Source organism: Herpailurus yagouaroundi, unplaced genomic scaffold, assembly GCF_014898765.1.
Source record: "Herpailurus yagouaroundi ecotype Mexico unplaced genomic scaffold, PumYag 28, whole genome shotgun sequence".
Lineage (NCBI taxonomy): Eukaryota > Metazoa > Chordata > Mammalia > Carnivora > Felidae > Herpailurus > Herpailurus yagouaroundi.
This window is the reverse complement of record NW_024412376.1, coordinates 95959702-95986846: the sequence shown is the minus strand read 5'-3', so window position 1 is coordinate 95986846 and position 27145 is coordinate 95959702. Positions and strand designations below refer to the sequence as shown.

The 27145-nt window shown below is 37.2% G+C and overlaps 2 protein-coding genes and 1 long non-coding RNA gene across 8 annotated transcripts in view; 1 reads left to right on the top strand and 2 right to left on the bottom strand.

The window, feature by feature from the left end:
• Positions 1-27145, top strand: part of NUDT9 (nudix hydrolase 9) — a 98536-nt gene that overhangs the window by 38258 nt on the left and 33133 nt on the right. For 2 of the 3 annotated variants that reach the window (XR_005791582.1, XR_005791581.1), the window contains exon 8: positions 11695-11849. Coding sequence is in view for 1 of the 3 variants with exons in the window: in XM_040478715.1 (XP_040334649.1) it covers positions 11695-11708 (14 nt within the window). In the remaining 2 variants the exon portion in view is untranslated. Of the gene's footprint in view, positions 1-11694; positions 11946-27145 lie in introns of those variants that run through there. The other variant, XM_040478715.1, reaches the window with a different exon arrangement.
• On the bottom strand, positions 97-3955 carry LOC121032905 (uncharacterized). 2 transcript variants are annotated; one of them, XR_005791591.1, is made up of 4 exons: positions 2869-3190; positions 2697-2774; positions 875-913; positions 97-204 (listed from the first exon to the last, which is right to left on the bottom strand). It is a non-coding gene; the product is annotated as an uncharacterized LOC121032905 (long non-coding RNA). The 2 variants fall into 2 exon arrangements; XR_005791592.1 differs by lacking the exons at positions 97-204; positions 875-913 and adding an exon at positions 3883-3955 and having other exon boundaries at positions 2286-2774; positions 2869-2901.
• Positions 6903-27145, bottom strand: part of SPARCL1 (SPARC like 1) — a 50852-nt gene continuing 30609 nt past the window's right edge. For all 3 annotated transcript variants that reach the window (XM_040478654.1, XM_040478661.1, XM_040478667.1), the window contains 10 exons: positions 26469-26533; positions 22513-22689; positions 21124-22128; positions 19751-19823; positions 18704-18822; positions 17880-18000; positions 16057-16193; positions 14019-14167; positions 13253-13401; positions 6903-7345 (listed from right to left, as the gene is read on the bottom strand). In XM_040478654.1, the coding sequence (XP_040334588.1) occupies positions 7317-7345; positions 13253-13401; positions 14019-14167; positions 16057-16193; positions 17880-18000; positions 18704-18822; positions 19751-19823; positions 21124-22128; positions 22513-22689; positions 26469-26533 (2024 nt within the window). In that variant the 3' untranslated portion in view covers positions 6903-7316. The remainder of the gene's footprint in view (positions 7346-13252; positions 13402-14018; positions 14168-16056; positions 16194-17879; positions 18001-18703; positions 18823-19750; positions 19824-21123; positions 22129-22512; positions 22690-26468; positions 26534-27145) is intronic.

Genomic DNA, 27145 nt, shown 5'->3' with positions numbered 1-27145 from the left:
AGAAATGAACTGAGATTGTTTTTTGACTCTGAATTTAACAGCTGTGATTTATTTTGTTTCGAAATGAATTAGACTAATAAAGACAGAAATTTTTATGATGAGCTGGCCTATCTTATAAAGGGAGTTGAATGTAATATGTTTATGAACTTTATAGATTAACAGGGCAGATATATTTACCGTTATAAGATCATTAAGTGTCAGGACCTAGAATAAAGGAAATGTAGTTAAATAATCAGGGAGTTGTAATTCAGCATTTTAACTATCTTTTCTATGTTATACATTTTATATTACCTTGATTAATGAACACATGCTTTTTAGAATTCTTAGATTTCTAAAATTATGGCATTAAGATTCATATTCACTAATATAGTACCCATCCTCCCTTCAAACCTATATTTCTGGAAGCATATAGTCCACATTTTCTTTTGTGGTCTCCAAACATAGCAGGGACTTCTCAGAAAGATCATTAAACTTAGGCTCACTGGGTTGGAGCAAAGACTATATTTTAGGATCACTTCCTTATGAAAGAAATACTTTAATAATGTCATTCCCTATCATTGTAATAGTATCATTTAAAAATTTAGTAACAGTATGCTATAATATATACAACATATTTTTTGGTTTGTGACTAAGTCAATCTCGTCATGTAATTGTCCCTCCATTCAGCAAAATCCTGTAAAAAATGAAATCCTTTTATAACACGACCATAACCTTAAATCTAGTTCAAAGGATTCTAGGACAGATTCCATTTCAATAAGAATGTATTTTTCTCTCATTAATGGCAGATGTGAGCATAAGGTTTTAGAGGTAAAATGGGCTTTATAAATAATTCACTGTTTTATACTTTCTTAAAGGAAACTTTAAGTATAATTACCTGATTTGGATAATAAGGAAAAGGAAAAGGAATCGGAATCTACAAAAAAAGAAGGAAAACAAGTGAAGTGTGAATAAAACAATTTTGTTTTACCTTTTTTCCTAATTTACTTACCCTTCCATCCATCCATCCATCCATCCAGTATTTATTGAACAATTATATGCTCTCAACGAGCCCACCACTTGGTGAAGCTTAGATTCTAATGGATTTTAAATCTTTTTTTCTCTCTCAAGAGATATGCTTCTTTTGCTTCATTAGTCAAATCTAAAGCCAAAAGGAATCTGTTTGATGTGTTTGATAATTCTTGCAAATTCACCACCAGTTTGTCTACAGTAGTTGTTTCTTTGCTTGCTTAATACTACTCTGCCATCTGGTGGAAGGAAGAGTTTCCACTTTAAATGCTAGGGATTCTTTACTGCCACACAGATTTACATAAGATGTTAACAGAGACTCTTATATTCTAATTATAAACCAAAACTTCAGAATTTTTCATTAATTTAAAAAAATATTTCTGGATTTCAGCCAAAACAACAACAACAGCAGCAACACCACCACTACCACAAAAGGGAAACAATGCCCCCGCCCCTTGACTAAAACCAAAATGACTAGCAATTAATGATAAATGCAAGTAGTCAGAAATTTAGTGGCTAGGATTCAAGTAGGATACGTGAAAACATTAAAGGGAAAGACTTCCACTGAGGACCTCAACTTTAGTGACAAATTTCCAAAAGCTTACTTAAAGTTGAGAAACAGTTTGAAATTAAATACAAGCAAAAGGAAGGTGCTTATTACATTTAGATATAACACTATGCAAAATCATGTTTATTTTAAAAATAGGTGGTAGACAAGAAGTTAAGCCAGATGCTATTTTAAAATGTGTGTGAATTTTTCACAGCATCATTGCTTAAATACTGTCCAAATTTAACATGTCTCCAATCTGCGTTGCAACCTCATTGTACTGATCATTCTTCTCCCAAACTGCCATGTCCTCAGGTCCCTCAGATACATTTGCTGTTCCCTCTGCCTGCAGTGCGCCCCCCCCCACCCCATGATCTGGCTCAGATAATGTCTCCTCTGTGAATGAAGTCTTTGACCCACAGCCTAAGTCAACTTTGTATTTGCACCTAGAAGTACTTATCAAAATACATTTTTACATTTATGAATCTTTTTCTCATCAGACTGTGAACTTATCTCATAATTTTTGTATTTCTAGCACTCACTATAGACCCTATCATGCAGTAGACACTCAGTAAATATCAATTGAATGCTATCTGTCTGTACAAATGTAAGTATTACATATAAAGTGAAGGAAATTCTATTTGTATATTTAGCACTGTTCTGGGCTTTATTAAAAGATGGCCAAGAATCCAGACATTAGGAGAGATTGGAGAGGATCCAGCAGAAAGAGCAAAATAATTATACTGTTTGACCTGTGGGAGAAAGCTGAAAAAACAAAAACTTTTTAGAAAAAAGGAAGTAGCAAGATGATTTAGAAAAAGAACAGGTATTATAGAAAGAGTTTAGTATATCCTTCATGAAGTGCAACTAGGCTCATCACAGTCAAAGGAAATTCAGTATAAACACCTTTTTGATGGCAAGTATAGAAGGACATTGAAAGAAGTCACCAAAAATTTTGGGGAAAATTTGCTAGCTCCTTGTCACACTCCACCGCAGGCTGTGCGGGGAGAGGGTGTGAATAGCTCGTGCCTGGCAACATGTGAAAGCCCCCAATTTTAAATTTAATAACTATCATCTAACTAATAAGTGGTTTTTTAATTTGTTTGTTTGTTTGCAATTTGAGAGTCCCCAAACCCATGTTTACCAAGGGCAGTTGTGGAGGTGGGGGAAACAGGATCTGAGGAAAAAATGATGGTCCTTGTGGCGGGTAAAAACCCAATCTCTGAAAAAAAGAGACATGATGCCAGTCATTTCAGACAACTGTAAACTTTTAAAATGATGAACATGTCATTTGAAAAAAACAACTAGAAGTTTACCTGTCCACTGGAACTTCCTCCAGATGGTTCAAGCTTGTAAAACAGCACCGGCAACAAGGTAAAGCAACATATGGCAAGACATTATTTATTACAAAGAGATTTGATGAGAATAGGTAACAAGCCACTATTGAGCGTTACGCTGGTCAGTGGTGTACCTTCACTTCTGAAATGAAAAGCAGTTGTGTATCCAATGGGGAAAGGTTGAATTAATTTTGTCCAGTGATTTAGAAGGTGTACTTTTGGCTTTTAAACTTATTTCCAAATGATGTTTTTATTTACATTTCTTAAGAGTAATTACATGTTGCATGCCTCTTTATCTTCGAATCAATAATGATCTCAATTTCATTCTCAGCATTTAGAAGTTGAAAGTGAAGAGCATGTAGAAATGTAAATTTAAATTTGGAATCCCCAAACACAAAGTTTGAAAGCTCCCTCACTTTGAAAGCTCCTTTGTCAAAAAATGTGCAGGAAAGAGGATTTCTTGTCTACTTGGTGCCCTCCGTATTCAGACTGTAATCGACACAGATCACACTCAGAGATCTCATTTGTATAGATGTGGAAGGCACGGCTATAGTCAGCATGAGATGGTTTGGGGTAAAGGCATTATAATGAAACCCAATTTAAACTACATAACTAAGACCCAGGTCACTGTGGAATTTGAGTTCTAGCTTCCTAAATTTATTTGAGAACTTCCTGTTTTCCAGTTAGGACTCTTATGTGCTTTAGAAACATTTTTATTATCTTTGCACTACTCTGAGGTAGTTCTTGACTCATTTTATAGACATGGGTTAGTTCCTTGCTCAAGGTCACGTGGTTTACAGATGCTATGTGGAACTGAGATTTGTGCTGAGAAGACCACTGGGCTGAGGAACAGTGATAAATTCCTGATTCTATAACTTCCTTGGACTCTACCTTTCTCTTTTGTGAAAGGAAAAGATACAGGATATGCCTCCTAGCCCAGAAATACTATCTCTAGAATGGAAATGGAGTGGAAAATGGAGGCGATGTACTCACAGGGATGGGCAGAGCAGCGGCAGTGCTCAAAAGGCCAGCCAAGAGGAGAACTTTCATTCTGAAGGAAGAGTCTGGAATTAAGGGTTAGAAGATTTTTAGTTTTTTCTAAGTCCCATTCCTGTTGTAAATAGGCTGCTTAGTTAGAGGTATTGCAATAGTGGTCAGGCTAATTATGCCTCAATTCAGGTTTTGTAAGCCTAGAACAGAGCTTTAAAAAACTTTGGATGCCTTTAGACAAGATATGCATTCTCTGGCTCATAACATTGCATACACTTCATACACTTCCTTATAATCTCATAGTTCAACATACTTGTTTGGCCCCTGAAGTTATTTGAATTTGCAGTCTCTACCCACCAATCTCCACCACCACTGTTGCATCATGCTTAGTATTGGGGACATATCACCAGTGGCTCAAATGAGATTTTTTTTTATAATATACACATAAATCCACCTTAAGCTTCTACCCCCATGAGACTTACTAGACCTTTGCATAGCCTGGATGCTGTTACTGACAATTATAATTTCTCAAGGAGAAAATGATACGGGAAAAATCTTGTTAAGGCAAATGGGTTGGTAGAGAATAGCACAATATGAGTGGATTCAATAAAACAAGTAAATCAGTGTGGTCTTTACTGGTCAGTAGATTCTGAAAGCAAACATTTTTATGGTCTTAAATCACATTTAATTCAAATTAACTTACCGTATGAATTTCAAACCCAACCACTGTACTCTGGAATTAAATTTTGAAAGAAAAATCAAACCCATCATATTCTCATTAAGATTTGTCCCCAGCATCGGAAACAAGGTATATCTCTTTATAAAAGTCACTAATATAAAAGTCAACTAATTTAGATGTATTTTAAACTCAACTATGACTTACCTTCATGCTATTTTACTTTGCCTGAATTTGGGCAACTTACCTCCCTTTTCCTTCTTTTTCACGTTTCTCCTTTATGTTTTTCTTCCTTTTGGATCCAAACCCTTGAATTTTTTTGTGTGATAAGTGGGCCTATTAGAAATCATTAAATTACCCAACACAAGAATATTTTAACAGTCTTCTATTTAGTGCAATAGAATCAGTCCAAATTATATTGTATGTCTTTGTAATTACCTTTGCTTCAAATGGCCCTCGGAGCAATGAATTCAAGGAACAGTGTGATCTTCTAGAACTGTATACCCATCTAGTATTTAAGCCATATTACTAATACCTTTATGGTCATGGGCAATATGAGTCACAAGGTTTAAAGCTAAACTGAATAACTGGTTGCAGACTAAGAACTCCAACTCCTCAGGTATCTCACACAGAGAGAGGCTTAAAGATTGATTACTGAGAAAATAACTTCATCTCCTCAGTTGGGATCAGAGCAACATCTTTATCACAAATAATCCACAATTAAAATTTGTGGCTACCAAGAATATTACAGTGTTTCTACAATATATCATCTAGGGCAGCTATACACAAGGGAGACTTAATGGACAGAAAAATTAAAGGTTCTAGAACTTTCTATTTTAAATACCATTTATTATTTCAAAATGAACTTACTTTCAAAGAAAACATTTTAAATAAACAGGTAGTGTCTTTAGAATTAAAATCATTTTGGGGCACCTGGATGGGTTAGTCAGTTAAATGTCTAACTTTAGTTCAGGTCATGATCTCACAGTTCCTGAGTTTGAGCCTTGCCATTGGGCTCTGCACTGATAGTGTGGAGCCTGCTTTAGATTCTTCCTCTCCCTCTTTCTCGGCTCTTCCCCTGCTTGTTTGCTCTCAAAAATAAATATTAAAAAAATAATTAAAATCACTTTTCACTACTCTAAAATGTTTAAAAATGGCAATTTAGGTCTAATCACCTCCAAATATAATTTCACCATTCCTGACAAATTCACAAATTTACAATTGTTATTGGTTAAGACCTCGTGACATTTCTTTGCAGCTACACATAAGAACGTTTTGAATTTTGGAATAAGTTCTAAAATTATTTCCCTAGTTGGAAAAATTATAAATACTTATATTTTGATTAATCAAACTGAACTTAATTATTTTGAAATGACATGGTGTGATACGGTCTAAGAACAAGTGACTCAGAGCTAAGAAAAGACATAAATAAAATTTTGAGGTTAATCAGAGAAAATTTTTCTGATAAAAAGCATACTCTTCCATAAGTTCCTTCAGATGAAATTCCTTGAGGTACCTTGTCTCAGTGACTATCAAGGCTCTTAACAACAACAACAGCAACACATTTTTGATTATTTGAAAAAAATAACAAAAGGCAATTGCATTGATATCTTTCATTTCAGATAGGAAAATATGTTAAAAAATTAAAAAAAAAACATAAATAAAATAATAAAAAATAAAAAATAATTTATTTCCTTATAGATATTATAAGTAGGATATAGAAGTTGACAGTTTTTTTTACTGCCTTGTTTCAGACCTTAGGAAAAACTCTATTATGGTATCTTTTATTATTTTTGTAATCTAGCCTGTACTGTATTAATAGTTACCAAAAAAGAGTCCTAATGAAAACACAAAGTTTCTCTTATGACACAATTTCTTGCTATAAAATTGTAGTAGTAATATTTATCTCTGACTACACTGAACATTAAGATACTTCAGAGCTTTCTGTCTGTGTTGTCTTTACCCTTATTTTGAGTATATGAGACACGCAAAAAATTTGCAGGACCTCCACTTCCCCTAACACACATGGACAGCTGCACAAGAGCTAGAACCAGATGTACCAAGCAGTGCATAATCATCCACATTTTAAACTGAATTTGGTAAAGAGCACTTGGATTTATTTTTTTCTGTTTGAAGTTACATTATGACAAAGGACATTAATAAGCATCTACCATTTAATAACTGAATATTTGTTTCCCACAGGAAACATCTCTCCAACCATACTCCTGCCTTTTTTTTTTTTTTTTTTTAAGTAGTAGGGTCTAGGGAAGCACAATTATAATTTGAAGTGTGAGCCTTGAGTTGGTCTTTCACATATAGCTGTTTAAATAAACGACTGGAAATAAACTTGAGTAAGCATTTGGATTTTTATTAGGATATTAAGATACTGAAAGTAATGCACATTAATGACAAAAGAGCATTATTCCACTTTCTTGAAGTGTACATGATATTATGAACAAAACGAATGTAGTATTTTCTTCAAGTTTCATAATTAGGAAGTATCTCACAAACAGATGTAGAGAGTGTTCACAAACAGCATACAGGATTTTGCATATGTAGATTTTATTTTAAAGTTTAATTCCAAAGTTAATGTTAAATGCTTAGTGCATACACTGTCAGCAAGCCATTACTCTTATTGTCATCTCACACATGCAAAAGTTTTGCTAAATATAAATCTACAAGTATCATGGATGCATATATTTTCAGGAGTGGTCAGGACAGAGAAGGATGCTGGAATGTTAGAATTCTTTCAAATCTTAATTCAAAACAGGAGATTTTCATCTATGTCTTCTGTAAAAAACAAAAACAAAACAAAACACATTTTTAGAAAACAGCCAGAGTTGTAATATAAACAAACAATGATAGAACTGGGGGATTAGAGAAACTATCTAATAAGACTTACAGGATAGTTCTCAAACCTGATAGGGCATCAGTGCCACCTGTGAAGCTTTTATTTATTTATTTATTTATTTATTTTATTTTATTTTATTTTATTTATTTTTTTTTTAATTTTTTTTTCAACGTTTTTATTTATTTTTGGGACAGAGAGAGACAGAGCATGAACGGGGGAGGGGCAGAGAGAGAGGGAGACACAGAATCAGAAACAGGCTCCAGGCTCCGAGCCATCAGCCCAGAGCCTGACGCGGGGCTCGAACTCACGGACGGCAAGATCGTGACCTGGCTGAAGCCGGAGCTTAACCGACTGCGCCACCCAGGCGCCCCTATTTATTTATTTTAAAGTTTACTTATTTATTTTGAGAGAGAGGGAGAAAGGGAGGGAGGGAGGGAGGGAGGGACATAGGGAGGGGCAGAGAGAGAGGGAAAGAGAGAGAGAATCCCAAGCAGGTTTTGCACTGTCAGCACGGAGCCCAACATGGGGCTAGAACCCATGAACTGCGAGATCAGGACCTGAGCCGAAACCAAGAGTCAGACGCTTAACCAAATGAGCCACCCAGGCACCCCATCTGTGAAACTTTTAAAAAGATACCATATGGCTTCACTTATATGTGGAATCTAAAAAACAAAAAGAACAAACAAAAAGCAGAAACTGATGGCTGCCAGAGGGGAGGGCATGGGGAGATGGGCAAAATGGGTGCAGTGGGAGGTACAGGCCTCCAGTTATGGAATAAGACACAAGCATAAAAGGCAGAGCGTAGAGAATATAGTCAGTGGTATTATAATAGCGTTTTATGGTGACAGACAGTAGCTATACTTGTGGTGATTACAACATAACGTATAGACTTGTTGAATCACTATACTGTACACCTAAAATTAATGTAACATTGTGGGTCAACTATACTTCAAGTAAAAAAAGATATGCTCTCAGGCCTTACCCCTGGCCTCCTGAATCAGAATCTCCAGGGGTGGGCCAATGGCATGTATACATCTAGAAACTCCACTGGTAGTTCTAAATGTAGGGTTGAGAAGCACCAATAGAGACCTAGCCAAGAATTGCCAAGTATACTAACCTATAAAGGTTGCTAAGATATAACAGAAATAAATAGAAGTATAGGGTCAGTTAAATCAAATTTCCAACCAAGTAATTGTAAAAGAACTTGTTGCCACACCTTTGGACGAGAGAACATCCTTTAGGGGATATAAGATCACTCTTACCGGTATGGCCCACCCTCACTCAAGCATTGTTGAACAAATAGTTAAACAGATTAACTTGAAGCATACGAATGACTACACTGTCTGAGACACCAGGTAATTTTCCTGCTCAGTGTAAGTCTTACACAAGAGTAGGAAAGATTATGAACTTTGGTATATTTCCTTTGAACACTGGCTTCATTTGTAAAATGAATATTTTAGTCTCATTATTTATAAATTTACTTACTGTTGTGGTCACACTTTTTGCCTTCTTTTCATTGTTTGGATAAGAGATGTCCTTCCTTAACTTTAGGCTAATCCTCTGCCTATGCCCAGGATCTCTTCTGGCCTCAGAAATTCTCCCCCTAATTTTACTCTTTTGTTTTTCTTTCTTCTTTTTTAATTAAACAAATTTTAAAAATTAGGCTCTGCAACATAGGGCTTGAACTCACAACTCTGAGATAAAGAGTGGCGTGCTCTACTAAGCCAATCAGACAGCCGTGTTTTTCTCATATCCTCAATCTTTCCTTTTTTACTGGACCCTTCCCATGAACATGCAAATATGCTGCATAGCCAGCCTTGAGTGCATGGCACTATGGGGACCATCAGTAAACACTTGTTGAATGAATGAATGAATGAATGAATGAATGAGTGTTCAAGCTTATTTTATTCCCAGAAATGCTTCCCTCAACTTTAAACCCCTTTTTAGTTCTTTCCTGTCTTCAAGCAGCCACTCTTTACCCTTTCTCATCTATTGTTTCTCAACCTATGGAATCTGGCCTCCATCTCTACTGTTCCATCAAAGTTGCTCTTACTAAGGCCACCCAGGATGCCCTTATTTCTATGTAAAAGGAGTGTTCTTAGTTTTTTATCTTACTTGACGTCTCAGCAGTATTTGGCACTGTGATCTCTTCTTCCTCTTCAAATACCTCCTTTGAAATGGCACAATCCTGTTTTCTTCCTTCCTTTCAGGAGACTTCTCATTCTCCTTCATGAACTCCTTCTTTCTCCTCTACCCATTATTCTTGGTTCCTTGGTGTTCAACCCTAGACCTTTTCCCACGTGGCTCAACACATTTTTGTGGGGGAATTAATTCCCTTCCATAGCGTTAATTACTTTCCGTATGCTTGTAATCCTCAACTATGTACTTACATTCCAAAATGTTGCCTTGAAAAGCTGACCCATGTATTCATGTATCTACTGTTCATTGTCTCCCAAGTACTTAAAAGTTCACATCATAAATGGAAGTTATCATCTTCCCAAAGTCGGCTTCTGTGCTTGTGTTTTCTGTCTCTGTTCCTCTGTCTCTTTGCCTGGCCTGAGCGCGGAACCTGGGTGTCATATTTCCCTTTGTCTCTATCTCTCAACTGTCTGTTCCCTGCCCCCACATATTTCCTAGCAAATACTTATTATTTCTATATTATATACACCTTGAATATGCTTACGTTCTTGAATATATCATGTTTATATTTTTAAATATTATCTTGAGTGTGTTTCTTTTTCTTTTTCCCCACTGTAACTGCTCTAGTTCAAGTTCTAATCAACTATGCCTGGATTTACCACAGGCAAATCAGCCAGTTCTCTGGCTTCTCCACCATGTAACCAAAAGAATCTTTCTTAAGTACAAATCCAGTGAAACCACTCCCTTGTTTAAAACACTTTGGTGATCCTCCAGTACTTTTAGGATAATGTCTTTAACTGGCTCAGTAGGACCTGCATGATCTGACTCGTTTGCCTATGAGTCTCAGTTGGAGGGTTTTTCTCAAGATTAATGTGGAATGGTATGTCATGAACACCAAATAAATATTACTCCTCTACCTTTCAATTAAACCCCACTTTTACACAGAAGGAGAATGAGACTTGCTGAGGTTAAGTGGTATGCCCTAACCCACATAGCTAACTCATGACAGAGCTGGATATTCGAGCACACCTAGCCCAGATAAAAGGCAGTTAAAATTCAGAATGGCCGTGGCTAAAATTTATCTTGTCCTTTCATGGATTTCCCAGCCATGAGGGAAGGAAGGGCACGCTTACAAATAGAGATTTTGTTGTGTTTTGTTTTCCCTAGCTACAGCCCAAAGCAGTAACTTGTTTGGTTGTTCTGACTGAATATTAAATATCTGCTTTCTTGGTTTACTATGTGATAATTCTTTCCCTCCTTCAAAATAATGTAATCATGGCCAAACCACAGTGAACAAACAAGACCATTAAGAGCTTTTGGAGTCGCTGAACTTCAAGCCCTTCCTGCTCCTCCCAGACAACCACCCAGCACAGAGCCTGAGTGAGCCTACATGCTGAAGAGCTGCCAGAAGTTTCAGAGGAACAGTGAAGCACAACTGGTTTCCTTAAATAAATGGAATCTGTTCAAACTCAATCACTCTGTTAAAATCAAGTGCCATATAAAAGGGCACACACTGGGGCGCCTGGGTGGCTCAGTCGGTTAAGCGTCTGACTTGGGCTCAGGTCATGATCTCACGGTTTGTGAGTTCGAGACCCGCATCGGGCTCTGTGCTGACAGCTCAGGGCCTGAAGCCTGCTTCGGATTCTGTGTCTCCCTCTCTCTCTACCCCTTGCCTGCTCACACTCTGTCTCTGTCTCTCTCTCTCAAAAATAAACATTAAAAAAAATTTATAAAGGGCACAATATATCCTGTCCCAGCTACGTTTCCCCCTTTTGATAATGGTGGGGTGGAGGGAGTGGGGTAGCTGTACTTGGGTACACTTTGTCTTTTTAACATGGGAATTAGGAAAGTAGTTTTAGCCATTTTGGGGAATATATTTGAATTTATAAGTACTGTACTTATAGAATAGATGTTAGAAGGGAAATTGGTATTATTTATATGGGTTGGGGTCTTAACAGCTTATTCATTTCCTATTAATGCTAATAGGGTATAAACAATATGTCACAGCTTCTAAGACCTCTTCTCACATTATAGCAGGAGTTGGTCTGTGTGACCAAATGAATATGGCAGAAGTATGTCACTTCTGAGATTAGGTTACAAAAGACATTATAACTTAAGTCTTGGGTTCTCTCTCTCTTTTCTCTCACAGATGCCAAGCTGTGAGCAGTCCTATGGAGAGGACCACATGGTGAGGAAATGGAATCTTCCAACAGTAGCCATGTGGGCGAGTTCAGAGGAGATCCTAAGATAGAACTGTCCAGAAAAACAACTCCTAGATTCCTGATCCTTGGAAACTGTGAACTTGTAAGCTTCTAAGCTTTAGGGTAATTTGTTATGCAGTGATAGGCGACCAATATACAGCACTTGGTGCTTACAAAAATATACATTCTTTGCTCCTTACAGTTGTGCTTATTTCACAGAATAATATTGTAGAGGCAAAGAGCTAACCCTTTCTGCTTACCTATTTATCAGTAAGTACTCAATACTCTCAGCTCTTTCTTTATAATTTCAAGGCATTCTACATATCATGAAGAATATATATATATACACACACATATAATATATATAAGAATATATATTACATATATAAGAATATATATAATAAATATATTAATTTTTAAATGTTTATTTAATTTTGAAAGAGAGACAGAGTGTGAGTGGGGTAGGGGCAGAGAGAGGGGGACACAGAATCCAAAGCAGGTTCCAGGCTCTGAGCTGTCAGCAGAATCAGACGCAGGGTTCAAACCCATGAACCATGAGATCATGACCTGAGCTAAAGTCAGACGCTTAACTCACTGAGACACCCAGATGCCCCATGAAGAATATTTTTAAAGTGAATGTCATACAAGTTGCCTCCTTTTAAGACATTCTGACCTTTGATGAACTTACTTTTCATGATTGGTTGGCTGCACATTCATCCTACTTGTATGTTGTGAACATAACATATAAAACCTCTGCTTTAGAGGTTGTTTACTGTTGATTTACATTGTGCAAGCAGTTTTGAGTGCTCATTTTTTGAGAATCTTTCAAATCTTGATTATTAAAAACATGCTTGCTAATAAAAATCAGCTTTAACTTAGGAAAACAAAAGGAAGTATGTTAAGACATAGACTGGCAAAACAAATATCTAAATTTAAGTTCCTCCATCACAGGGAGAAAGAACCCTCTGATTATTATTATTTTTGCCACTGAAGATGCAGTAATAGATTGAAAGCATAATATCTGGACACAACTTGTGATATGAGGCCCTATCTTTAGTGAGTTGGTAACGAATTCTAAGATTTTTCTGACATCTCCCACTGGCAGAATCAGACTTATTGTTTTACTCTTCACATATGACTTTTTAAAGTTTGGACCAATAGTCAGGTTAAGAAATGACATAAAATCCCTCCTTCTTCAGAAGGGTAGCACAGCTCTCTGGATTGACATCATTTTCTCAGGCTTAGCCAACTGTTAAGAACTCAATGTTGTGATCCCCTAAGTATTCCCACTTTTACTCTCTGAAAAAAAGAGTATCATCAAGGGAAGTATGAAGTAACCTTGCAATGACAGCATGTGCCCTGAGGAAGTCCTACCTGGGATGCTGCCACCTTGCTGTCCCTAGGTGTCAATCTGAGCACTTAGCAGGACCTCTCCAGGAGGGCTGCAGGCCTTGGTGCTCTCCTGGAGAAGAGGATACCCCTTTCCCTGACTGATGATGAGTTTACCTTCTTTAATTCCAAAGCAGTGGCCCCACTCCTTCAGGGTGATGTGCTTATCTTTGTTGGGATCACACTCCTCAAAGAAGCGAGTTATGCAGTGTTCCATGGGCACCAGAGATGCTCGCAAAGGAGCAAGCTCAGAATGTGTTAAGACTCTGCAATGAAATAAACGGTGGTGTATTAATGGCCAGCTTGTATATGAAAGTTAACTCTTAGGATAACTAAGGCATTTTTCTTCCACAAGATTGCTAGGAATGCCAAATAAATAGTACACTCATGAAAAGGTGCAAAATTATGGGTAAGATACACAGCACTTGAGATGTCACAAAGTTTCTTTCCTCACTGGGAAGTACTCTCCTGCCAACTTAAATTTATAGGGATGTGCCTCACCCCCCACCAACAATCATGTTTGTACAGCCTGACTCTTACCCACTGACCATTACCCAATTGTACATATCCAGGTGTAAGCACTTGACCTAAGCTGGGCCAATCAGAACATCTTGGGAATTCAGGATTAAGAATGAGAAGGAATTTAAGGAGTCTCTGCTACAGGCTGGGTCCTAATATCTAAACTTGGGAAACATGGTGTGGCCATATTGTGCTATCTTCAAAGCAGTTTTGTGTTTAGACACCTAACTACATTTGTTTGGCATGTCAGTGTTCTAAAACAGAGGTGGAAACTTCCTAGATTTGTTTAGAAGTATCTTTGTATAGATAATTAGACATTCTATCAGGGAGATGACCTAGTAATGTGAAGGTTAAGAGTTTTTACCTGTCCATAGGATGTTGGTCAAGTTCACCAAACTGCCAGTGCACAGGATACACATACATGTGGTAGTTTTTCTTAAAGTCCCGTAAGAGAAGGTCAATGGAATGGTCCCCAGCCAACAGCCTCTTTTCATCCAGGTAAATCTTCTTGACCTGGGATTAGGAAGGGAGAAGATCATCAGAGAATCAGACAAATGTAATGTAATTATCACTGGTAAACTTTACTTGAAGAGTAACAGTGACATGACAGAGGAAAACAAGCCCAGGCCATCATGAGACCGAATGAAATCCTTTCTAGTCAACACTATACAGACTTTCTTATTTCTACATAGAATAACAGCCAACTAAAAAATACAACCTGTGGTTTTTAGAAGATATTTAAGTATTTTTGATCTTTCTTTTAACCGAGTACTGTTCATCACATTCCTTAAAATTATGAGAAGGTTTTAATGAAAAGGCCTGAAATGACCTAGGCAAAATTGTTGGTTAGTGAAAAGTCCCAATCACCACATTGGCATACTCTTAATTCTCTAAGTATTTCTGTCCAGTGTCTGATCAGAATCAGCTGTGGTGTGACACCATTTGGTCAGCCCCATTAAAATTTCCCTGTTTTGCATCTAACGCTCTCAAGACTTTCACTATGATGTATTAAAAAGAGAGGATAGAAATTATTTCTGGGCAATGCATATAAAACTCTCAGCTTATGATGTTACTCATGAACTAACTGGAAGCATTTAGAACAGAACTACCCATCTCCATGGTCACATCCACCAACTTCTCTCCTTGTTATCATGGATGAACTTCCTGTGCTCTGAATATAAGCCCAACCCTTCACTGGTGCTCAGAAGCCTACCCCTTTCCATCTCCTCAAAACCACCCTATGGCAGTTGGGTACCTCTTCTATTCCTTATTAGTTTTTACCATCTTTACTGGGGTCCTACCAGAAGCACACAAACATCCTCTACTATCTCCCACTGGTAGATGGGATTCTTGAACTCACATTCCTGTCTGGCTGCCACCCATTTCACTTTTCCTCTTTCTAGCAAAATGCCTTGAATATATTGTCTATACTTGGTGCTTCCACATCCTTCCTCCTATTCTCTTTTGAACCCTGTCACTCAAGCTTTTCTTCTCTCCAATCTGCAGAAACAGCTTCTGTCAAGGTTAACTCTGTGACCACCACATGCCAAATCAGTGCTCAACTCATTCCTCATTTTACAACCTGTAAGCAGCATTTGACATAGTTAATGCACACCTTCCTTCTTGTTTAATTTTTTCTTCATAGCATGTTTCATTCCACCTGACATACCTTATATATTTGCATATTTATTTACATGTTTATATATTTGCATGTATGCTCATATTTGCAATATGTCTATAAACACACATGTGCGTGAACACACACACACTTGTTCAGAGTCTCTTTTCCTAGGATGTTAGCTCATGAAGGCAGAGATTTTCCTTTACTTCATTGCTGTATCCCCATCATGTAAATCAATTCCAGATACACAGGATGCACTCAATAGCTATTTGATGAGTGCATTTTCCCTGAGAACTTCTGGAATGAATATTCTGCACTTTTAAATCTTAATATATTACTGACATTGCAAATAAGGGATTTCTCTTATATCATAAATCTGTCTGGTCTATGAGGGCAAAAAGATGTATTAAAAATCTTTTAAATTTATTTAAATTTATTATTAGATTTAAATAATATGTTTGGGCCTGAATATATAAGTGCTGAATGGAGGTTCCCTTTGCTCAACCAGGATTTGCTCTGGGGTATGAGGTGAAGAGTCCTTGCTCAGGCCACTGCCCTTTGGACAGGAATGGGGTGGTTTGGCCATGTCTCAAACCTTGTGGCATGAATGGTGACCACTACTGTTCTGTTACTGCATGTGAACTTAGCAGGTGTGGCGAACCAAGTGGGCTCTTGCTGATATGCAGGGGGAGGTAGGCCCCCTCCTCCCCTCAACACACATACCCTTTTTCCTTAGGCTCTGTACATAGACACTTGGGTAGTTGACCTGTGGATAACTTACTTTATTTCTCTGCTTCTCATTTAGATATCCACCGTGTTCAGGGTTTGGCTCATAAAGCTGCATGAGAATATTCTTGAGCCAGTCTCTCATCCTTAGGGGAAACTGAGTCACTTCAAAGTCTGTACAAATAGGAATAGCTGTTCCAAGCAGAAAGAAAATAGATTTTAATCTTTGGATCTTACTCCTATCTTATGGCACGTCCTCATAACAGAAAGCTTAATAACATCTGGTGACTGACAGTACGCTCACTGTCCCACTGTCACAGCAGTGGGTCCTTACACCTGGCGGCAAAACAGAACTGCCTGTGGTGTTTTCAAAACATACCAGATTCCAGCTTCCATTCAAAGACATTCTGATTTGATTGGTCTGGGGTAGAATGTGGGCATCAGGATGATTTAAAAGTTCCAAAAATAATTTATTATTATTATTTTTTCTTTAAAAAAATTTTTTTTAACGTTTATTTATTTTTGAGAGAGAGAGACAGAGCATGAACAGGGGAGGGGCAGAGAGAGAGGGAGACACAGAATCTGAAACAGGCTCCAGGCTCTGAGCAGTCAGCACAGAGCCCGACGCGGGGCTCGAACTCACGGACCGTGAGATCATGACCTGAGCCAAGGTCGGACGCTTAACCGACCAAACCACCCAGGCGCCCCCCAAAAAATAATTTTGATATGCAGGTTTATTTGATATGCAGGTTTATTTATTTGATATGCAGGTTTATTTTGATATGCAGGTTATTATTTGATATGCAGATTTATAGGTGGAGGGTAGAGGCTGCAAGAACTATTTATCAGGAGAAAAGACAAAAAAGTGGAAATTAGATTAGCCTGTGGTAACAATGTTAAATCTCAGTGACTTAAAAGAACAAAAACTTTTTAATTTTTTTAGTTTTACTGAAATATAATATACATACAACACTGTTTAAGATGTACAGCATAATAACTTGACATCCATATGTTGTGCAATGACCACCTCACTATCACCTCACTAGCTACAAAATTTTTTTTCCTTGTGATGAGAACTTTTAGGATCTACTCTTTTAGCGACTTTCAGATACACTCTACAGCAGTGTTAATTACAGTCATTGTGTTGTACATTCAAGGCCAATACAAGTTGACAGGAGGGCTCTGCATACAGGACCACACATATGCTAGCTCTTAAATGCAGCTGCCCAGAACTCGCATGGATGATTTTTGCTGAAATTTCACTGGACAAATCAACTCATATGGCCACATCTAAGATCAAGAGGGCTGAGAAATTTAATACTCTTGTGTGTCAGGAAAGACAGGAGAACTGGAAATATTAGTAAGCGCTGCTAATGTGGAGAATCACTTAGTGATAAGGAGATCCAAACACAATTGAGAGTATTTGGGGGGAAGAAGAGCATTAAAAAAAAACTTCTAGAAGAATATATTGTCATAAAACTTCTTGGCGGAGACTTAACGTACATTGGAAAAAGGACAAGTAATTTAGCAAAATTCCAATGATTCATTTCAATTATTAAGTGGTAACATTATCATAGTAATTCTGAACCCTGGCTGCACCTTAGAATTGTCTAGGTTACTTTAAAAACAAATGAAAAAGCAATGTTAAAGCCCCAACCCCGTCCAATTAAATCAGTCTCTTTTAGTTAAGGCTGGGGAATTATTCTTTTTATTTTTTTTAAGTCTCTCTAGAAGATTTTAATGAGCATCCTAGGTTCAGAACTACATTAGCCTTTTCCCATTTGCATGTGGGAGTCTGTATATAGATTATTCAGATATGCATAGATTCACCCCAAATCCTCTCAGCAATGGTGGTTGGCAAGAGTGGCAGAATCTTACATTTGCAGGCTCCAAAATAATCCAGTTGTAGCTGGTGCCCTTTTTTGGTTCCCTCCAGTTTACATTTTGTAGCAAACAGATGACAGGAGCTGGCATAGGTCTGATTGTCAGTGCCACAAACCTAGGAAAGACAAGCATGAGAAAAAGCTCATGTTTCTTTAAAACTTTTTTTTGAAAAAAATTTTAATGTTTATTTTTGAGAGAGAGAGAGACAGAGCATGAGCAGGGGAGGGGCAGAGAGAGAGGGAGACACAGAATTTGAAGCAGGCTCCAGGCTCTGAGCTGTCAGCATAGAGCCTGACACGGGGCTTGAACCCACGAGCCTTGAGATCATGACCTGAGCCGAAGTAGGATGCTTAACTGACTGAGCCACCCAGGTGCCCCTTGAGCTCATGTTTCTGAATGTACACTAGGAAAATACTCTGCTTCTTAAAGCTCATAGGCAGACTGATCAGTTGTGCTGAGCCAGGTAAGTGAAGTTATTAAAATCATAACTGCCTATTTGCTTAAAAAAATCAACTAAATTATACCAATGGTGATGACAATCTAGCTCTAGATAAATTCAGTAGAATGCAAACTGCAGACTTTTCAAGGATACAGTGAGTTTTAAAATGAGTTCTGAAGATATCAATGCCATTATTACCTTTTCAAGGTACAGCTGAAATTCCTTATTTTTGCTGGCATTTGTTCCTATTCAGTATTATTTCAAGTATTAGATGATAACTTGGACATTTTTTTTTGACAAACATTTCAATTGCAAGCCACTTTCATCCAAATCACTAACTACTTGGGGCCCCTTAGAGACTATTTTGTAGAATACTTACTTGGTCAAGGAGTTTTGAAGGAGGACAAGTCACTGAATCTTGGCAAACACAGTGGGGTTTTCCCTGCTGGTCAGCTTTACAGATGTGTCCTCTTTTACACTGGAAGTTCATGCAAGAATCTGACAGGAAAGATTGAACAGAAAGCATGAGCAAAGCTAAACTGAGTATGTAACCTCAAATTTATCTAGACATGAGCTCCATTTTCACTAATTAAAGAAAATTTGGGAAAATATTAGAAACCATTCTAATGGACATCTTAATGTTCAGATGGGACCCTCTGACATCAAACTGTGTTACACAATAGTCTAGATTTTCTGGGAAGTTTGAACTGGGAATATAAAAAGAACAAACAGCTCTTCTTGGCCTGCCTACAATGGTCATAGTCTGAAGTCTATAATTTAAGTTTGTGCAGGTTGGTCAGAAGTTAATAAGTCATGAAAATTTTGTGTTGAAATTTAAAATCTTTGTGATTGGGGTATGCCATTGGGAATTAGGTCTCAATTAAATACAGGATCTAAATTCACTAGTAAGTTATGGATTTGAGAAAAAATAAAGTAGGAGCACCTGGGTGGCTCAGTCGATTGGGTGTCCGACTTTGACTCAGGTCATGATCTCGCAGTTTGTGAGTTCAAGCCCCACAATGGGCTTGCTGCTGTCAGCACAGAGCCCACTTTAGATCCTCTGTCCCTCTCTCTCCCTGCCCACCACACCCCCATCTCATGCTTTCTCTCTCAAAAATAAATATGACGTCAAAGAGAAAAAATAAAGTAGAATGAATTCTTCTCAGAAGCATAGGATTTAGGAAAGAAGAATTCTAGCTTTCATACTATTACAAGCCTTCCAGTTTGTAAACACATTTGTCCATAGTTGTGTATAAAATGTATGCTAGAGAATGTCAATAGTTTATGAGAACATTTCTGTGGGGAGGATGTAAGAGAGGAAAAATTCTGAGAAGCAGTGACAAATAAATGATGGAATGGGGATAGCCTAATGCGGCCATTCCATTTCTTCCTTGATACACTCATGAGCAGCTTAGCCTGGACTCACCAGTACCATGTACCATTCTGTTGTCTTCATATGAACTTTCACCTTCATTTGGTAGGCTCTCTGTTTTCTTGGCCTTTATAACAACAAGAGCAGAAGCTGAAGTTTATTTACAGGAAAGCCATTACATAATTTATATTTCCACTGTGTGTACCTTCACAAAGCTTTTCATACCCAAATCATTTCAGATCTCAAAATGATACCACCATAACTGTGGAAATAGACAGTAACCCTTTGAGAATAGGAGCCATTTGTTTCTTCCTCAACTGGATTCAGTGCTGTATCTCTGGGGATTATTCAATAAAAGTTGGAACTAACATCAGGAGCAAAGCTGGGACCTCCCCTTTGGATTTTGGAATGGTAGAAATGTAGTATTATCATGTGATTCTATAGTTAAGACACAATTACATCAGTAACCTCTATGGAGCTGTTAATAAAGGTTTCTTACCAGGTTTCTAAAGTGTAATAAAACTCCTACCTTAAAATGGCAGGAGAGTTCTCAGTAATCAAGGTCACTATTGACCTTGGCCACCAAAAGCTGTGTCAAGTCCTCCTAGTGAGTGGCTGCTGGCGTTTTGCCTGAAAGCTCCAAATGATTAAACAACCAATGACGATATGCTTCTTCCCTACTCCCACTCTGTTGCAGTTTCCTGATTATCATTTTGGCGTGTATTTACTTAAAATTGAAGCTGAAGTCTTTATTCTTCATCTTTATAGCTAAATCAACAAACATTCCTGGATTTCTTATTACATTAGAGACATTTTGCTAGACCTTGGTGATCTAACCTGAATATTACATGGCATCTACTCTTAAGACATTAGAGCAGTAGTTGTTAGTGTTTCCTATCCCTCATATCTGTCAGAATTTACCATTTTAGTTAGCTCCAGGCACTTTCAACTGCCTGTATCTGCATCTCTGTGCCTGGAAAACCATGACATCTATTTGGCCTGCTCAAAGGACAGACTGAAAGTGCTGGGGAATTAACACCTCTCTTAGCAATTCTCAGTCTGTACAAATGCCCCAGCTCCCTCATTCTCCAAATGGGGTAATTCAGAGGAATGTGCTTTACATGGCTTTAATGATATACCTTTGATTAGCTTCCTTTCCTTCCTGATATCATGTCCTATTCCTCTTTGTTCCCTGAACTTCTCAAATAAACTACTTAAATCCAGGCTCTGCTTCTAGGGGAACCCAAATAAAATAGGCACTTTCAGCCTGATGATGGAGAGCACAGGAAAATAAATAATTTTAATACATTTTAGTAATGTACTGGTAGAGATAGGCACGGGAGACTGAGAGCACAGAGAAAGGTCATGGCTATTTCTTTATAAAGCTAAGTGCTCTATCAGACAAGCATCAATGTAAAGAATCTCACCCCTTGGTATTCTCCAGGTTCACTGGCATCTACATTCCCATTTTCACGTGCTCTTTCTTTTTCTCTTTCTCTTTCCTCTTCATATTTGAGGTGATAGAAAATGGACTGAGATCTTTCAGCCTCCATGAAGGCCTCACTTGGGATGAATTCGTAGTCATCAGTTGCATCGTGTCTGGGATCATCATCACCATCATCATTAGCCCCATGATTTCTGGGCATGGTGTTACCATCACCAGTAGGCTCCACGAGCAAAGCCTCAGAAACAGTCTTTTTATCCATCTCCTCATGGTTGCTGGTAACTTCAGGTTTTTCTTCTTGGCTCTGCCATTCAGCATCTTGGCTGTGCTTAGTAATTTTTGATGCACTTTCCTCTTCCATTTCTGCATTGGAACTGTCCTCTTCTTGTTCTTGGTTACCCTGCTCAAATTCAGCTTTCTGCATTTTGCTTACTTCAGTTGGTTCACTGGACTTTTCCAAAACATCATCAGATTTGGTACTATTTTCATCCTCCTTGCTATTAGAATGCTCCTTGGGAAATTCTCTCTCCCTTTCTTTGTTATTGTTGTGGGTACTGACTTCACCTGGCTCTTCTTCCCCTTCCTCTTCTCCATTGGGGATATTTGGATCCTGCTCTTGGTTTCCTTGATCATTTACATCTTGGCTATGTTTGTTGCTCCTGTTCAACTGAGAATGTAATTCATTCATTGGTTGTTCTTGTTTTTTTTCTGTTTTTGTGATGCTTTCTTGTTGGTTAATATCTACAATGGAACTAATATTAGGAGCAAGGAAATCAATGTTCTCTGGGCGTTTTTTCTTTTGAGGCTCATTCGTATCTTCTTTTAGGTCCAATGTACCTTCAGATGGTATGTACTCCACATTCTCACTTAAGTCACTTTCACTCTCCTCTTCATCCTGTAACCCGAGCTCTTGGCTATAACTCTGGTCCTGATCTGCTGACTGGTCCTGGCTTTCCTCCTTTGGCTTTAGTACTGAAGATTTTTCAGCCTTACAAGAAAAAAAAGTTTACTCTTGAAACAATTGGTAATGGAATATCTACATTATATTTTAATTCATAAGCTAACCTTTAGTGTTCATTATTTTTTTCACATAATATCAGGTAAACTCATATACAATGTTCCTGACACTTTATAATTGCAAGTTTATAACCTGAATTTGAATTTTGTGGTATGAAATTATATAGCACCTTGGCCAAAGGCATAAAACTCACTAATTTTCACAGTTCTTTTGATAATTGGAGATCACTGATACGATAATCATCTTTTAAAAATTAAGCTGAGGTGAGAATGAGGTAATATCCTTAACTATGCTTTGAAATTGAGACCTTTGGAAAAATTTTAAATTATAATCGCATAACCATGTTACTTTTACCTTATGGTCAGGATGGTCTTCTACAGGCACTGCAATTTCCTTTTCATTTTCTGCATCTTCAACCCTTAACATGGGGATTGCAGTGTCGTTAGGTGTTACTAACACTTCAGCCTGTTGGATGGAACTCAAGGAATCAGCAGTTGGTTTTGGATGATTAGACAGGAACCTTGCATTTGTCTGAAAAAAAGTAGAAATTGGCTCATGTTATTCACGTCTAGATGCTGATGTCTAAAATTTCTAGCTACTCCTTTATCGTCATCATTCTTAGTAGCACTATGGTTCATACATAACATCAATTAAAAAATACTCTCTAGAATTTTTAAGAATACAAGCAAATGGCTAGATTATAATCTTAGGTGAAAACAGACTCCCAAACATATTTAAGAAAAAGTTATGTATGCAGAGACTGAGTGAAAATAGAGCAAAGATTATTTCAATAATTGTCACCTTTGAGGTTTGGAATTATTTTCTGTGCTTTTCAAACTTAAAAAACATTCATACTCTATAATTTTAAGAACTGTTGTTAGCAGAAAGTCAAAGTCAAATTAAATTTACCGAAGATATAACTCTGTACATTTTCTTTTTAAATTTTTATTTAAATTCTAGTTAGTTAACATACAGTGCAACATTCATTTCAGGAGAATTTGGTGATTCATCACTTATGTACAACACCCATTGCTCATCATAAGTGCCCTCCTTAATATCCATCACCCATCTAGCCCATCCCACACCCACCTGCCTCTAGCAATTCTCAGTTTTTTCTCTATAGTTAGGAGTCTCTTATGGTTTTTCTTTCTTTTTTTTCCCTTCCCATATGTTCATCTGTTTTGTTTCTTAAATTCCACATGAGTGAAATCATATGGTATTTGTCTTTCTCTGACTGATTTATTTCGCTTAGCATAATACACCGTAGCTCCATGCATGTTGTTGCAAATGCCAAGATTTTATTTTTTTTTTGATGGCCGAGTAATATTCCATTGTATATATAAACCACATCTTCTTTATCCATTTATCAGTCTATGGACATTTGAGCTCTTTCCATAGTTTGGCTATTGTTGATAATGTTGCTATAAACATTGGGGTGCATGTGTCCCTTCGAATCAGTCTTTTTGTATCTTTTGGGTAAATACCTAGTAGTGCAGTTACTGGATCATAGGGTAGTTCTATTTTTAAATTTTTGAGGAACCTCCATATTATTTTCCATAGTGGTTGCATCAGTTTGCATTCCTACCAACAGTGCAAGAGGGTTCCCCTTTCTCCACATCCTTGCCAATACCTGTTGTTTCTTGTGCTGTTAATTTTAGCCATTCTGACAGATGTGAGATGGTATCTCATCATAGTTTTGATTTGTATTTCCCTGTGATGAGTGATATTGAGCATATTTTCATATGTCTGTTAGTCATCTGGATGTCTTCTTTGGACAGATGTCTATTCATGTTTTCTGCCCATTTCTTAACCGGATTATTTGTTTTTTGGGTGTTGAGTTTGAGAAGTTCTTTAACATTGTACATTTTCTTAAGTTAAATTTTAATTTTCACTGATAAATAGCAGAAAAGATTTAAACCTTATTCAATATTTATTTTCTTAACACTAGCAGCCTTATATTCATCAAGAAATCTTATGATAAATAATTTAACATAGAACTAATTCAAAAACTGTGTGAAATAGTACACTAAGTCTAGTTAGGAAGAACAGCAATGGAGTATTATTTCAACTAGAAGGATGGCTCTATTTCTAGCTAGACTGAAGGCATAGATGAAGAACTGGCAGTGATACATGATGGAGAAGTTTAACAACTGACCTAGAGATTAAAGATCTTCCTTCAAGTCTTGACTCTATCAGCTATCTATCTGTCATTTGACGAATTGTGAATCCCACCCTATCATCTGTCAAGGTGAAGTGAGCAGAAATATCAAGATAAGTTTATGTATATTAGTCGTTTGTAAATTATAAAGTAACCAAGTGAAAACTGACTATTGCTAGAAGTAATATCCTACAGTGGTAATACTATGAACTGTCCAATACTGTAAGCAGGTATTCACTACAAATCTTTCTTACAGAGATGCTAAGGATACTCATGTCAGGCAGATCGAGGTATAAGTACAAAACCAGATTTTATTTGCATTGACTTGTCTTTACTCTATTAGCACATTCTGTTGTACCAATTGTATAATATAAGGAAAGGCATGGAATTCAGGGTTCATTTTAGATGTGGTTTGCTCTCTTGCTTATCACCTTTTCAACTAAAAGGAGTAATAACATTTGAAAAAATTTCCAAAGAAGCCATTTGTAAGGGAGAAAGGATAAAGAATGGTGGCCAGTTTGGCAGGTTTCCAGCAAGGGCATTATGGAAGGCAAGGGATGGAGGAGATTTTCGGCTTATTAGTAGAGAACTGCTCCCCCTCTGCACCCTTCCTCCTCTGCTCTCCCTCTCCAAGAAATGCAGAAGGACAGCAGCTTATCTTCTTTCAGAAATTTTCTGCAATCAAACTCTGTTTTATTATTATTCCCACATCTATAACACCATACCCTCTGGAAATGTGTGGAATCCCTGAACCACACAGAATCCACTTACTTCCGTACAATTCAGTCAATCTGGGAAAATGACACAAGATTTGTAAGAGGTAAACCCTATGGGAAGATATTTAGCTTTTTAGTGTTTGAGTGGATCTACATAACAAATTGTCCCCAAAAGAAAACCTTTAAAATGTGTCTATATGTAGATGTGTTATTCAAACATTTGGTTCAAAAGCATTTTTGGTGCCTGTTTATATACTGGGCAACAGCTGCAAGGGAAAACACATTTTTAGGAGAAAACAATGGGTCTGTGGGAGCTTCTTTCTGTGCTGAACATAATTTATCCCACTTTTGTAATTGCAGAGGACATGTATAATTTCAGCTGGAGTAGCTCTAGCTACTAAAGCACAATTCCTAGGAGTGGCCATAAAATCTGTTTTCTAAGAAATGCTTGGTCTGGGTGGCATGATGCTGGTCTTTGCGGACACATCTGTCAACCAAATGTTAGCCACCAGCTATCCAAAAAACAAGGACAGAATCTTAGACATAGTAGAGACAGAGGAAGAGAAGGGATGAGAAAAATTACTTTGTCTACTTAAAGGAGATTGATTCCTCCATTTGGCAAAAAAGAAAAAAAAATGGCATAAATCCTTTAGCTTGATTATGGATGATATGGATCATTTGGGAGACATCTACATGATCATCCAAGCCATTAAAAACAACATTAAAACAACAACAATAATAACTTTCAGGTTATTTTAAGGCTGCTGACATGGTCTCAAATGATTCTGATTTGTGTGTGTCTGATTTACTGCTGTGTGAATGGTGGTGCCAGGATATCTGATCGTGAAGAAAAGAATGTTCTAGTTCTGTCTATTATCAGCATGTTTGCTTGGAAAGTACCCCCTCCCCAACCACCCCCAAGGACGAGTTAGGAGCCAATTTATGATTATCATACCATTTCCTGGCCCTAACCCACTGGTTCTTGTTTTATTACAGACTCAGAATTGATCAGCCAGTATATATTTGATCCTGAAGAAAATGCTGCTAAAGAGTATGGGTGTGCATTCCCAAGACTTCTCATACTAATTTCTTAGGTTTCTCATACTAAGTGATAAACTTCCAAAGGAAAATTTATTTCTTCCCATTCTCTTTGGCATTTGGGTCCTGGAAGATCCCCTTTCTAATAAATTATAATCAACATTTTCACATTTATATTTATTGTATCTTGTAGAATCTGGTAGTTCTGAAGGAAATATTCTTTCAGAAAGTATTTTATATCAATATTTTGAGTCAATCATTCTCTGCTTGGGAAAAAATAATATTAAAACAAAAAAGAGAATTTCAAACCACTATATAAACACATTTTCTTTTAAATGGAGGATTTCTAAATTAAATGTAGGAAGGAGAGATGTAATAACAGAAAAAAGGGTATTTACCGGTATTGCAGTTGCAGTTCCCAAAATGTATAGGAGAAAAACTACAGTCTTCATGCTTTCCAGGCCTGCGAACGAAGAAGATAATTAGCAGTGGTGGGTAAAAGTTTCCTTGTGAAAAATTAAAAGATAATCTTCTTAGCAAATAATGAGCTTGATACTGACCTTTGTATTTAAACACGATTACTGTCTTTACAGTAATGCCTTTACAGACATGTGAACTAACATGTCTGGAAAGACGGATTTAATGACAGTTTTTATCCAGTTGTGTCTGTGAGAATGACTCCTTGATTTTTTGGCCCAGCTGTGTTTGGGCAGCACCTATCTGTGTTTTTGACTGTGTTTCCATGAATAAAGATGCTATGCAGATTTAAGTCTTAAGATTTGTGAGTGTTCACAGTAAAGATAAAATTGACAAAGTGAAGTAATATAGTTTGTCAGGTTGGGATAAAACAGCCTGCCTCTTTGGTGGTGGAGAAACCCATACATTCAATGCAGAGTTTTAGGAATGAGACATTGTACTGCCTAAAGTGGTCATCAATGTTCAGCTAATTTATAAGTCTCACATTGCAATCTGTGGGTTGGTGGTAGCCTGCAGATGGGTTTGGTTTGGCAGGCACTGTGTATTTTATTTTAATTTAATTTAATTTAATTTAATTTAATTTAATTTAATTTAATTT